This window comes from Eurypyga helias, unplaced genomic scaffold (genome assembly GCF_000690775.1).
Source record: "Eurypyga helias isolate BGI_N326 unplaced genomic scaffold, ASM69077v1 scaffold36197, whole genome shotgun sequence".
NCBI lineage: Eukaryota > Metazoa > Chordata > Aves > Eurypygiformes > Eurypygidae > Eurypyga > Eurypyga helias.
The window spans coordinates 1-14,069 of record NW_010263418.1 but is presented as its reverse complement, the minus strand read 5'-3'; the positions used below and the strand labels follow the sequence as shown (position 1 = coordinate 14,069).

The following is a 14,069-nucleotide window of genomic DNA, read 5'->3' as shown; positions in this document are numbered from 1 at the left end:
TGCGGCGGCCAGGCCCAGAGGTTTCTTCTGGCGCCACGCGACCCCGCGCGTCGGCAGCGCAGAGCGTCAGAACGTCATGAGCATGTCCCGCTCCTGTACGCTGGTGTAGAACGGCCTCCCAAAGATGAAGGAATGCAGGCCCGGCTTGATCTTCTCAGCCAAGGCCATGATGATGTTCAGATCGCCCTCTGCTGTTAAGTCAAGATCTACCTTTAAGCTACGAAGAGACTTGAACGGTTTTTTTCCTTTTTGCCTGCAAGGAAATAAAAAAGGGTGTTGTAAAAAAGAACAGAGGGAGTACCTCAAAGCCTGCTTCCCACTGCCTGTCCACTTACGTGTCATCCTCTATGTATTTTATTAAAGTTAAGGCTTTTCTGTGAAGAACGAGCAGAAACTGTGCAAGGAAGGTACTCCTCAGAGACAGGCCTGGCTTGAGATGAAAGATCTGTTAAAAATGATACCAGAAAATTAAGCAGACCTGCAAATTCAAGACTCATTTTAAAAACGTGGAATATGAACACTCCAAACGTGGAACAGAAACACTGCATGGGAATTTATTACAGCGAAGCGGGCACAGTAACAGCAAGTTTGGAGATACAAGGAACATTCTTCCTTGGTCTTCCAGCCGCAGAGACGCGATAAAATTAAGCTGTTTTACAAGTCGGTCTGGATAAAATACTATTTTTCTTCTTAAAATGATCTGAAATGAATCCCAGTCAGGTAGCCCTCTCCACACTGTAACGGCAGACACTGCTGCACCACATCGGAAAACGTGCATTGTTTTTCATACGTAAGAGGGAGTTTCAGCATTACACTAACACTACAAATAACACAAGTATTTTTCTCTCTAGTTTTGCAGAGAAAAATCATACCCCTTAGTGTGAGAAAGAGCTACCGAGCCAACAAAATTCTGTTCACGTCAAACTACCTGTTACTGAGCTCAAAGTACTGAACTTCCTCTCTTGTTCTTTCTGAAAAATCAACAATTACCTGATCCAGGAAGGATTTTACTAATGTATCTCGATGCAGGATATCTTGAAAGACATTTCTACAGAAAAGAAAGCAAACAAACATGTGAGTTAGTGTCCCTTCATGGCACTAACCGTCCAGCAGTTGTGCACAGCAACAGGATTAATAATCTGTCAGAAATTAAAAATTTTTGTGAATTATAATCCTGCTATTTTTAAAGCTGATACAGAATTTTAAAGCAAAACTTCCAGATGAAATGAACTGAACCCGGGAAAGCCACTGGGCGCTGCCAAGTATGCTCAGCTCTGTTACACCCCTAATTAAAGCAGACAAGAAGATTAAGGTAACGTGGTCAGAAGTATCACTGAAAATGGACCTCAGTAATATTTAATGCCACAAAACTACCAACAGAAGAGGTAAATTCATCCAAAACGAACGCAACTACCAGGGTTGAAGGAGCTTCTTAAAAGCAAACTCTCAAGTACTTTATCAGAAAGTACACTCTACTACTTTACTCTCTTGTCCCTAATCAAGTAACTTTGAGAGATAGGAGTACATACAGATCAGGTGTGAAACTCTCATCTGTGTGGATAATATGATCCTGGGACATTTCTTCATCCGAATTAGCTCTCCAGAAGGCTGTCAGCTCAGATCTCATATACCGCCGCTGGTTATAGATGTGTTCATGACAAGGGGGCATCTGCTTCACCGTGTTGACATCGACATCTATATGTGTCGTAGGGTACGGGGCGTACATGACTTGACGGAAGGGCAACACAAAGCTTCCTGTTGCATCCTGTTTCAGTGGAAAAACAATTATTCTTCTAGTTTAAAAAAAAAAACCCACAAAGCTATATTGGAACAAAACAATATTAAAGCATTATGCCTAAATTTTCGAATCACAGAATGGTTTGGGTTGGAAGGGACCTTAAAAACTACCCAGTTCCAACCCCCCTGCCATGGGCAGGGACACCCTCCACTGGAATCCATTAGAATATTGCATGCACACGCATACACACCCACTGAAGGATGCCCTTAAACCACAGCAGAACAGAACTTCCCTACGTGTACTTGCCTTGAGTAAGCCTTGAACAAAGAGTCCTGACTCGTACTTGAAAGAAGACTCGCTCCTACAGAGCCTGGAACACTTCCGCTCCGACGGCGTAAGAAAGAGACACAGCGTTCTCACAATCTGTATTGGAAAGGACAGTTTTGAAAAACATTAAAATGTACGGAATGAACTGATCATCAAATGCAATTTCTGACTAGAATCAGGCATTTCAAATGACGAACAAAAAAGTTCATCGTGCTTATTGGAAAAGCCCAAACTTTACCCAGGTCACCGAAGAGCGGCATGCTTAAATTACTACGCTGTAGACGGTGTTACTCCAACTTCTTGTCAAATGAAGAAAAAATACGCTTTCTGGCAGAGTTTGGGGTTTTAGCCAACTACATACAACAAATCACTTTTGCCTTCTGCTACCTCCTCCTATCACTTCAACACGAGTTACTGTGGTCACTTTCCCAGCCTTTTGTGCCTGCTTCATCCATCCCATACTGAAACAGCAGCTATTGTCTCCAATCACACAGTCAATTTCCTCAGGAAGGATCCATCCTTATTTCCTCAGTAATTTCCTCAAGCTCTCCATTAAAAGCAACAAAGGAACCTCGTTACCCGCTTTCAAACTCCTGTGGTGCAACAGCTACAAGTAAGGATCTCCAACTGCAAACATGGCGCTCCTCTCCCGTGGTGTCCCACCGCCGTCTGTCCCAGGAGGCTCCATCCTTGCGCGGGGGCCCAAAACAACCTGGTTTCTGACTAATGCTCTTCACCACACAAGCAAGATGCAATAGGTGTTTTGTCTGCCTTAAGGAAAGCTGAAGTATGCCATCAAGAAAGCACTTCCCCCGGAGCCGTTTCACTGACACAAAGAGCACGCTACTGCTAAGTGCAGCGTGCGAAATCCACCCCAGGTGTACCTGGAGACCCCCATTCTTCTAGGCTGGTTCTTCTTCCTGTCACGTCTGGCTTGCCAACACATTATCCTGCATACTCACAACCATTTAGACCTTAAAAGAATAACTATTTTATGAACTATAAACCTCGATTTTTTTATAAGCACTGAAGCCTTTAACATTTCTCCATCATGCTAACTCTGACACCCCTGAAACAACACACATTAACTCTGGTTAGCTGGTTTCAATGGAGAACTGAGCATTTTCTTTTCCCTGGCTCCCCTCCTGTTCATGCTTGTTTTTAATCTGTGCATCAGCAGTTACTTCATCAGGGGTGTTCTACCGTCACTGCCAATACACACAAAACAATGCGTTCCCCATAATTTTTACAAAGTATCACAAACTGCTTATTTAAAAATGCAGATTTACTAAAGGTGCCTTTTTTTTTTTTTTTAAAGACTACTGTGTTTCACTGCAGCAAGGAGCCCTACATACTGTCAAATAAATAAATCACAGAACGGTTTGGGTTGGAAGGGACCTTAAAGACCATCCAGTTCCAACTCCCTTATAGTCTACAGTTAACACATACTATATTCAGCAAGCCCAACGCTCTTAGTTCTTACTTCACACTGAAGAAATACACAGAGATAGGTACAAAAAGGGCATCAACTTCAAGAATTAAAACAAATTTTTCCTCAAAGGAAGGTTTCAGCCTTACAAAATAAATCAGAGCTCAGTAATTAGTACATGACGATTATACCCATAATCGGACAGAAAAGCCCAACACACAAAACCATTCCCTGTCAGAACCTGACAGTATCTGGTGGTACCGCTGTTCCACATGGAGGACCTCTACCACGGCCTCGGGACATGGGAGTATCGTCACCGTGCGGCCCAGAGACCCAGAAAGCTCGTAACGCTACGTACCTGCGCGGAACCCGGCCCGCGCAGCGGTACCGGTATACTCATTGAGTGCAGTGGCGCCTCATTCCTGAGGGCTCTAGGACTGCCCTCTTTTATGAAACCCTTCTTTTCATTCCCAGCTGCAGGGTATTCCAAGTTATTCAGGGACTCAGCTGTGAATGCAGAGAGGCCACCGATTCAGTGAAATGCATTTTCTCACAAAGAAAACGATGTTTTCTTCATGATTTGTCTCTGAATATCCTAACTGAAGATTAACTTCATTGTTTCCCTTAGAAGGGATGGAGTAACACCCTAATTAAATGCAAATCAAACGGAAATCTCTCTGAACAGAACACTGACACAGTGCGCTACGCTAAAAAGAAACACGCTTGAAGAAGTATTTCAATGTGCCGTAAACACAAGGGCATCCCTTCCAGGAACTGCTTTCAATTCATCTGAAAATAACGTTATGGTATGATGAAAAAGCTGTACACAAAAGAAGTACTTGGAGAATTCTGAGTAAGGAAAACATCTTCATTTGATTTTTCCTTCACTTACTGAGTAAGCTTAAAATAGGCGTAGAAAACTCTCCACTGACACCAAAACACTAGAGGGAAAGCTGTGCAGGTGACTAGTTTCATACTGGTTCAAATTAAATATTTCACGACAAGCTTATCAGAGAGTTGAAAATAATATCATCACAGGAAAAAAAGGCCTAGCACAAAAACGTAATTACTTTCTTGTTCTGAAACGACAGCTTCCAAGAGTTACCCTTTTTCCTCCCAAATCCACCATGATGTATATACTCTTCCCCGTTAAGAGGTACAGCTAATGCTGCTTATTGCTCCTAGGCCTGAAAGCTCCTTAACGTGGTCCCTACTGATGTGCTCCAGCAAGAACAACACACCGTTTTGACGTTACAGGCCTTGGTTTTAGGGGCTTATATCTGTACTTTGCCTCTTTCTCATTCTTCCGGGAAGTTCTAGATGTACCAGTTAAACGGTAGACTTATTTAGACTCTTTAAAACTTCATTGCTAAAGATGAAGTCAACACAAACACAGCTACAGGAAAAAACATTCTGGAAACACAGGAACAGTTTAAGGTCCTAGCAGGTTTGCCCATTTCAACGCATATGTGACTACAGACTCAACAGCTCCGAGGTTCCATGAAAAACGAGCAGTTCCTGATACAGAAACTTTTATTCCCCAGCGTATGAGAAATTGTGCAGACACTGATCTTTCAAGAGTACACAGACAATAGCCACTGACACAGCTGAATTGGGCAAGCCAGCTCAGACCTCTATTTGTACATTTTAGCTGACGAGACTAATTTTAAAAGCTCATACTCATTTATTCATCATTTATACAGAGTATCAATTCAGTGACACACACTGGCTTTCTTACAGTTGCCAGAATACAGCTGGTAAGGCATCTTTCAAGAATTATGAACTGCTAGACCAACCAGATGAAGTGAGATAACCAGACAACAATATTCATCCCTTCCTCAAGTATGTCTACGGATGAACCTTGTTCCATGTAACACACCAACACGCCTCATCATCAGCATTTCAGTTTGGTTTATGAGAAAGTACATCACCTTGTTAACTTTTTCTGCGCTGCTTCCCACAACTACGGAACAACCACAGGTCTGCAGGTGCGAACTGATTGCGCTGCAAATTAAAACAAATGCAGGTTAATACAGTTAATCAGAATTTTCAAACAAAGTAATTGTTTTATTTGAATTGCCATCTTTACAAGAGGAATGAAGCCCTCCTAGTGTAAATATAGGCCCGTACCTATAGGCCCATACCCACAGGCCCTCACACAGCTGCGTGGCTTACCCCTGCAATCCAAAAGTTTAACAGAATCTACATTTTCATTTGGATGAGCACAAAGATTGTCACTGGGCAAACAAAATCTGCCACTATCCACGTGTATTACAGAATCTGCACAATTCATCTAAAGTAAAAAGACATCAGTAATGGAGAGTCTGAAAGCATCTTGAAGGATCTCTCGCATGGTTGTCCCCATTTTCTGAAACTGTGGATCAAAGCCAGTTTTGGGAGACTTGGCAGATAAACTATGTTAGTCTTGGTAGCTACGCGTGCAAGAAGACACCACAAGCTCGTGTCCCCCAGAATAAACACAGGCATGACAGAAGTCTGAGTGACCTTGTCTTGTGAGTCGCCAGCAGCACAGATCGGAAGCCGTTTCTCTGAAGTTTGGAAGATGCGGTAAAGATACCTGGATTAACAATTAACTTGTCTCTAATAAACTTCTGCTGAGGGTTCTTACCCTTTCCCCCTGCACTTTCTCAAACCAACTCCTGCCCACAGCTTCAAAAAGTCTAGATACCCTAAACAGTCCAGACACTATTCTATTTTTTTTTCCAATATCTGTGAATATACAAGAGTACATGTATGCTGCTTTACTGCAGGATGCATTGTATGTGACTATCCGGTTCTACTAAACATCCCTACTTGATAAGGACTGTGGCTACACTCAGACTCTGAAACCCTACAGGTGGACTTCAGGGTGGGCCTGCTTCTATCTGTCTTATCAAGTATATTCTAGGAGTTAAAGCCACCTGAATACTTACAAACTCTTCCTTTGGGGCAGAAACACATGTTCAGTTTAATTTCCCGAGTCACTAACGAAGCATGACTGCTTGTTTTAAAGGTTGCTATTGTTGATATGGCTGTTTATTGGGGTTTTTTTTCCAATTTTTATTCCGTGACTGTAAATCCACATAACACAATATTTAAGACTTGAAATCTGAACCTAGATGAGCTGATAAGCTTTGCAGACAAGCTAAAAAGCAGACATCTGGACCCCTCACACAATTGGCCTGGTTATTCTTTTCTTTTCAGGGCAAAATTTCCATGGAGAAGTAGTAGCAAGAACAGCTAAGTGACACCCTGCAGCCCACTACCTGCCCATTAAATCTCCGTCTGCTACGAGAACAGCTCATCACTGAGGATCAGTGGCTCTAGTTGCTTACAACAATACATTCCACCATACTCAGTTATTTCCCAAATTCTCTGTGTACCTAAATACTGCATTATTGTGCAGAATTAGTTAATTTAACACGTGAATTTCTGCAGTACCGAAAGCGTATGTGACGCTGCAGAAGCAGACGGTGCTAAGCACGACGTGAATGAATGCAGTGACACTGGAAACAGAGGCTCTGAGAGGGAACAGAACTTAAATTAAAATCTGTGAAATATGCTTTCCCACAGGCAGAGACTAAGTTGCTCTCAAGTGCAACTGCTTCTACTTACGCACTGAAAACAGGGGAAAAAAGAGAAATACACAACTGAATAATAAGCGTTCCGTGTGCTGTACCATTAATGACTCTTATTCATAGTTTATGCAGTAAACACAACTCAGTTTTTTTCTTATTTCATAAAAATACAAGGCTTTGAAACTTATGTTTAATTTTATGAGGATGTAATTCAAAGAAAAACTGTATTTGATAAAGTGCATTATCAAGCAAATGACTCTGTGACAACAAGCCTAGAGAGATGCAGCTGTTAGCCCAGAGCCGTTCTTCTAAAAAGACAGCAACTTCTACAGCATTTTATGGACAAAAATCTCAAAAAAGCCAAATGCATGTCAAGTCCCCTCTCCTGTAAAGAAAACTAATTTAATACATACCCACATTCACATACAGATACACACACACACACAATTTTAAAACATTTTGCTACAGCAGAAATCAAAACTGAAATCCATACTTGAGAAGAAAGCCTTCGTGGCAACTATCCCCAATGTCATCATCATTCAGCACGGTGTCACTTATCTGAAATGCAAGTAAACACAAACAAAGGTCAGACGAGGCTCTGCAAAACCTTCCAATTAACTGACTTCTGTACATAATGACAGGTGGGAACTCTTTGGGAACTATTTAAGCTAAGGTGTGAGACTGCTCAAAAAAGGACATCCTTAAGAAGCCCTTCTGACTTTAGCCAAAGCATTTTGAAAGTGAGTCACTTGATTATTAAATGTTCTTCACCAGCCACCAGTCAGAGACTACTCCCAGTGGGTGTTTTTTGTCCTATAACCTTGTCCGGAATACTTTAAACTAGTGCACGTGAGATCACTTCTGCTCTTCCTGTGAGAAATCTAAACCATGCTGAAACCGGTAGCAACATTAAAACCATTTACCACCCCATTCACGTTGTTTTGCATTGAATACCTCTTCCACTCCACTCTTGGGAATGGTACTGTCCTAGGCAGTCAGTTTTGCCAGGTGGTGACCACAAAACCAACTGCTAGCACAGTTACATTTACCCTACTGAAAGTTTTGTTAAACTATTCCCTACGTCACCTGGGAGGGCTTGATGTCCAATAACTGAAGTGTACAAGCACTGCCAACTCCTGAGGGTTTTTTTCTGTCCAAGAGAGTACCTAACCAGAGTGCCAAAGCCAGTTGTTTATTCAGAATGCAAAGAACACAAGGACTCACATCTATTTCCTCTGGAACGCTGTGTGATTTCATAGACGAGAGGAGTTCCATTACAGGAATGACTTCTCCTGTCAGCATTGGGATGATGCTCTGTCCCTGCGCCATAAATAAAACTGCTTGAGGTAAAAGCACACTGTGCAGTATTAGAAGTCACCACTGACGCAGACTTGCAATATTACACACAAAACATCCGTAACTTCCTAGTGTTTGGATGTGTGGTATGAGCAGAAACCGATGTACAGGCTTCTTGGGCTTTGCTCGTCAGTAGCTACGAACTGGAAACATGCATTTTGCTTCTCAGCATCATGGCTAAAACGTATTTCTAGCGTCCTGTGCTAATTTTCACAACCAGTTTGATTGGCCTAGACAAGAAGCATCGAGTGGGATAACCTGATTGTACCGCATTGCGTGCAACTGCCGTTAAGCATTTTAGATCCACGCCTGGTGTTTAACAATGACAGGACACCAAACACGGCTATCAACATCCAGAATTACTTATCTGATTTCTCTACGACAATAAACTGAAGCCACAGTTTCGTATTTTACAGTTTCAGAAACCAAATTCTTTTCACGGTCTTATCCATTAGGTTCCCAATCACATTCCACCATGACAGAGTCCGTACGTTTCTGTAACTCGGATAGGCAACGACCTAGTGAAAAACCATCCTCGATGGGAGGCGAGCATGAATCTATGGAAGCTACTACCTTTACAGAGCTCCAAGTTCAGGCAAACGGCTTTTCCTTTTCTGAAACGTAATATTCTTCACAGATTTCCACTTTACCCATAAAATGATGGAATACTTTTTCCTTCAACTTGTTCACAGCTTCCATCATCCTGTCTTCAGAAACTTAGCCTCCTGCACATGGCAGGTCACCAGCCAGTCCAAAGTGTCTTCCTGGATCCCAAAAATAAGAAGCAGCACCAACTCCTACAGCCACCAGATGCAGTCAAATAGTTTTGAGATGGTGTGCCATACACATCGACCAGACGGCCCTTACCTGATCCTCCATTCTCTCCGTGCCTTCCAAGACAATCTTCTGGAAATGTTCCTGCCTCTCCTGAGCAAGAGAAGCAGTTAAATGTAAACGCTCTGGTACTGGGTTTATATAAGTATCACACAACAGTCAAACACCTTCTTCCCTGCGGAGTCAGGCTTCTTAGATTCAAATTTCGACGCTCAAGTCTTTTTTCCTTTACAGGGTTGAGACAAGCGGGAAGTGATGTCACTTTAAACGGATCACTGCTCCCTGCTCTGCCCCCCACCAAACCTCTCACACGCTTGGGCAGGAGCAGCAGGAAAGGGAGGGTGTGATGACAATGAGAAAACACTGAGTTTCTTCATTACAGATCAAGAACATGCCACACGATCAGATAATGGTGAACAACTCCACTTTTATGTATGGCTTTTTATTTTCAAATGGATGAAGCACAGACTGATGGTTCCTGATGCAGTACGAAAAATGAGCTCTTCGGAATGACAAGAAGTTCTTTGTTTGGGGAGGGTAGGAAAAACAGGACTCTCGGGGTTTTTTTTTTTCCTCCTTCGCAAAGTCTTCAAAACATTGTTTTATAACCAAGGGCAGGAGACATGAAACACGAGGTACAAGAGACTGGACAAAGTTCTCATAACAGATTCATCGGCAGCTGAGTAGCAAACTGCATTCAAAACGCAACTTACAACGGAATCAAGCTGTTATTCACAAAGAGAATTTGGCACCAATCACTGGAACATCAATACAATCCTCAAAAAAACAGAAGATGCTGCGAGAACTAATGATATCTTCTGCTAGATGCTGGCAGGTTATGGCATTTTTATTGGTTACTCATTGGCTTCCTGAACTACTCAAGGCTGATCAACTTCAAGTGGGAAAAGGGTTAACGTAACTTTTTTTGAGCCGAAGAGTAGGGAACAAGCTACATTAACTTGCCCTAAGTCAGTAATAAAACTTGTCTAACCACCTAAAAGAAGCATCTGTGAAAAACAACTGGAATGAGGCAGATTCCGTCAGGGCACATCCATCCTCGAGTTCAATGTCAGTGAAATAAGACATCCTTGACAATGAGGATCCCTTGCTTTAAAAGAAGCCAGTCTTCATGAAGATAAGGCTGACAAAATGATGTAAGGCACTTCTCTTCAGAAAGGTAACCGCTCAAAATTACTCGAGAGACATCTAGAACGCAATACTGAAGTAGATAAAAGGGGCTTCTAATCACCTATAGATGACTTGCTTGGAATTGTCTTTCTCACAGTGTTCCATGTTCCACCTAGTCCTTGAGTTCAGGTTTCTTCTCCGCTGGTCTAGCTGAAACTGTCGCCCAGCTCTACACAGAACTCATGACAGCCAACAAACACACCCATTAGGAATGCCAGGACAGATACGTAGTTCCGTTCAGATATGGCTCCGACACTTTTTGTTCTGTTGTAGCCATAGCTGCTGAACTGCCTCAAAACAAAAAATTACAAAGTGAGCCTGTTCGATTTCAATATTATCGTTCCAGAACTCAGGCCTAAATTTTAATCTACATTTTCAAGCAGTCTTCTCTCTTCTACGTAAGGGTGTGCAACTGCAGATATATGAAGGGATCTTTGACCTTCCTACTCCCAACTCTCCCCCCATCCAAAAAAAACCAAAAAGAGACTATTTCAGAATGCATCACCCTCCCAGCTAACCCGTTCACCTATCTGCTTCGGGAACATCTGTAAAAGAATGAAGAACTTGACGACAAATTTCTGAGTAAACTAATAAGAAGCAGCATCTTTGTGTCATTCTCAGTGCCAGCGGAAGAAAACACACTGGCATAGATCGATGTCCAAAAAGGGAGAAGACGTACTGTAGGTAAGAACGATGGGCAATTCTCACCTGACCAGTCACCTTACAAGTCAGTCTGCAGGACACGAACTCACCGAGAAGCAATGTAATCAAGAGCATGAGGTAGCGTTCACTTACAGCAAAAGCACTAGCATGCAGCAGACTTTTAGAAGGCTAGATTAGGAATGAAATATGTGCTTCTACTATACTGAGAGTTAACTTTATGTTCTACCCTTCCCCTGAAAAACAAACCCCGGCAGCATCAGGAGCCAATGCGACAGAAAATATTGCCAGCCATCACAAGGCAAAAACCAATGGAGCTTGTTCGTGGAGCAAATATGAAACACCAGCACAAAAATTAACATCAGCTTATTATTTCTGGAGTCTTAATCAGCGCAGATGAGGTAAGCAGTCAAAAAGGAAGTCTGAAGTACGCTGACTAGAGGTCTCGAAACAGAAGAGGAACAGAAACTTCATCAGGCAAACACACATCCCCATGCATGTTACAGCTGACAGGCAATCTACTGCTCTAAGGCAACTCGTGCTCCATGAAGATGATTAGAACTTTTATTATTATACTGTTACTTATTTTAAACAAAAATACCTAAGATTTTTCACTTAGTAAGGAAGTACCCATAACGTACCCAAGGGTAACTTGCAATTCCTCAGAAAAATTTAGCTTGCTTTCCTTTCTGAATTTCAGAAGCAGAAATATTTGGACTAAAGTAGATGTATTTCTGTGGTTGTCCTATCAGTTTTTCCACAATTTAACACCTGCCAAACTGTTCGCTGATAGAGTTATATGTTTCAAAAAAAGGGTAACAACAACCACAATATTAATTGCATCAGTTCCCTTTTCTAGACCTCAACAGTGAAAACAGTGATTTGGAACACCATAAATTTACAATTCTTTGTAGATTAAAGACACTAATTTACACAGCCAAAAGCCACAGTTTATATCAGAGAGATGAAAAAGTGTACAAGGTACCTATTTCACTTAGATAGCCAGATCCAGGTTATATATTACCAGGATAAATCATGTGGCTAAAAAAATCCAGCCTTGAATTGGCTGATCTATTGATAACTTTTAACCCTCAGAATTGTACACTTGTGGAGAAGTCAAGTCTCCTCTGTCTTTTTCAGTGCCTGGACTGTCAGAGAGTGTTCGTTCCTGCTTTGGTTCAAGACAACCTGGACAACTGGCTTTAGTAATGTAATTAGTAATTTAGTAATTTTAGTAATAAACCTACCTTATGCATCCATATTCTTCCTTTCCTTATAATATGTGTTAACCTATCCACGCACACTCTGTGAAGCGGCAGGTAGAAGCCAAGTTCACTTTGTGGAAGTATAATCGACAGTCCGTACGTGCTTCTGTCTCCATTCCAGTTTCCATCAAAAATTAATGACACAATGATTACCCTTTTTTCTGCCAAGACGAAGAACTTCACATCTATTGCACCGCTTTCTGCATTCCGAAGTATTTCTCCATTCAGGGTGTGGTTAGCAAGAAAAGTTATTTCACCATCACTGAGAAGCACCTGTTCTGTCTTTGGGGCCCAGATATGCCGCACTCGGGGGCCAAGAATATTGTCCCAGTAAGCAAAAGTGGCAGCTAATAAAGGTGACTCGCCATTCAAACAGATCTCTGTTTTAGCAACTGCAGGAGACGGTGGTGGACAAAGAGCTGACATGACTGCTTCCTCTCTTGCGTGTAACGGAGACACTTACATTACCTAAAAAAAAGTTTTTATAGACAAAGTTAGAGCAGCACTCATCACTACCCCGTTTGCTTTTGTTCCCAAGTATACTTTAAGAGACAACCTGACCTCTATGCCTGAGATTTCACTGTAGGCTTCACTCCAGACGGAAGCAGACATGCATTCCTTCCACATAACGACGTGGTATGCTTCACAAGCGTCAGTCACTCAGACCTCAAGCACCCTTTACTCACTACACAGGTTAGATGAGTCTGCACAGCGTTCAGCTTGTGTTAAGAAATCCGACATACGATAAACACATCCTTCACATCATGGTGACAAGCAGGGTGTTGCAACAGACGACGAACGCTCAGCGCTCTGCCGATGGAAAGTTCTTCATACTGTGCACACACAAACCCTTAAACATTCTCCTTAGCAGTTTCAAACAGCTCCACAGTTTCCCCATTTTGATGGGGCTGAGAAAGATTACGGGAAGTTTCACCTTCCCTAAAAATGATGCTAGAGTCACATGAATGATTCTGCCCCTGTACTCTGCTCTGGTGAGACCCCACCTGGAGTGCTGCATCCAGCTGTGGAGCCCTCAATATCAGAAGGATATTGACCACTTGGAGCGAGTCCAGAGGAGGCCACGAAGATGATCAGAGGGCTGGAGCACCTCTCCTATGACGAAAGGCTGCAAGAATTGGGCTTGTTCAGCCTGGAGAAGAGGAGGCTCCGAGGAGACCTCATTGCAGCTTTCCAGTATCTGAAGGGGGCCTACAAGGGTACTGGGAGAGGACTTTTTACAAGAGCCTGTAGTGATAGGACAAGGGGTAATGGGTACAAATTGAAATCAGGAAGGTTTAGATTAGATGTCAGGAAGAAATTCTTCACAGAGAGGGTGGTGAGGCACTGGAACAGGTTGCCCAGAGAAGCTGTGGATGCCCCATCCCTAGAAGTGTTCAAGGCCAGGCTGGATGTGGCTTTGAGCAACCTGGGTGTCCCTGCCCATGGCAGAGGGGTTGGAACTAGATGATCTTTAAGGTCCCTTCCAATCCAAACCATTCTGTGATTCTATGATTCTATGAATAAAATTATTACATTTTATTTAATCCTATTATTAAGCGCATTAAATAAAAGGTTTACAAACTAATACAACCCGGGATGGAAAGCTATAAAGCTAAACGCATTAATCTTGAGGAAGGCTCTCATGAGCAGAGCTCAGCTCTCCTCTCTGCAGCTGAGAGCATCCTGCCCCTCTG

The 14,069-nt window shown here is 42.4% G+C and overlaps 1 protein-coding gene across 1 annotated transcript; it reads right to left on the bottom strand.

Annotated features, from left to right (window-relative positions):
• Window positions 1-66: 66 nt before the first annotated feature.
• On the bottom strand, window positions 67-12,845 carry LOC104512856 (chromosome unknown open reading frame, human C9orf72). Its single transcript, XM_010156013.1, has 10 exons — window positions 12,358-12,845; window positions 9,296-9,355; window positions 8,297-8,392; window positions 7,566-7,630; window positions 5,426-5,498; window positions 2,045-2,161; window positions 1,530-1,765; window positions 991-1,048; window positions 336-445; window positions 67-253 (listed from the first exon to the last, which is right to left on the bottom strand). The coding sequence occupies exons 1-10, from the start codon at window positions 12,799-12,801 to the stop codon at window positions 67-69; spliced, it is 1,446 nt and encodes a 481-aa protein (XP_010154315.1). The 5' UTR covers window positions 12,802-12,845.
• Window positions 12,846-14,069: the final 1,224 nt, after the last annotated feature.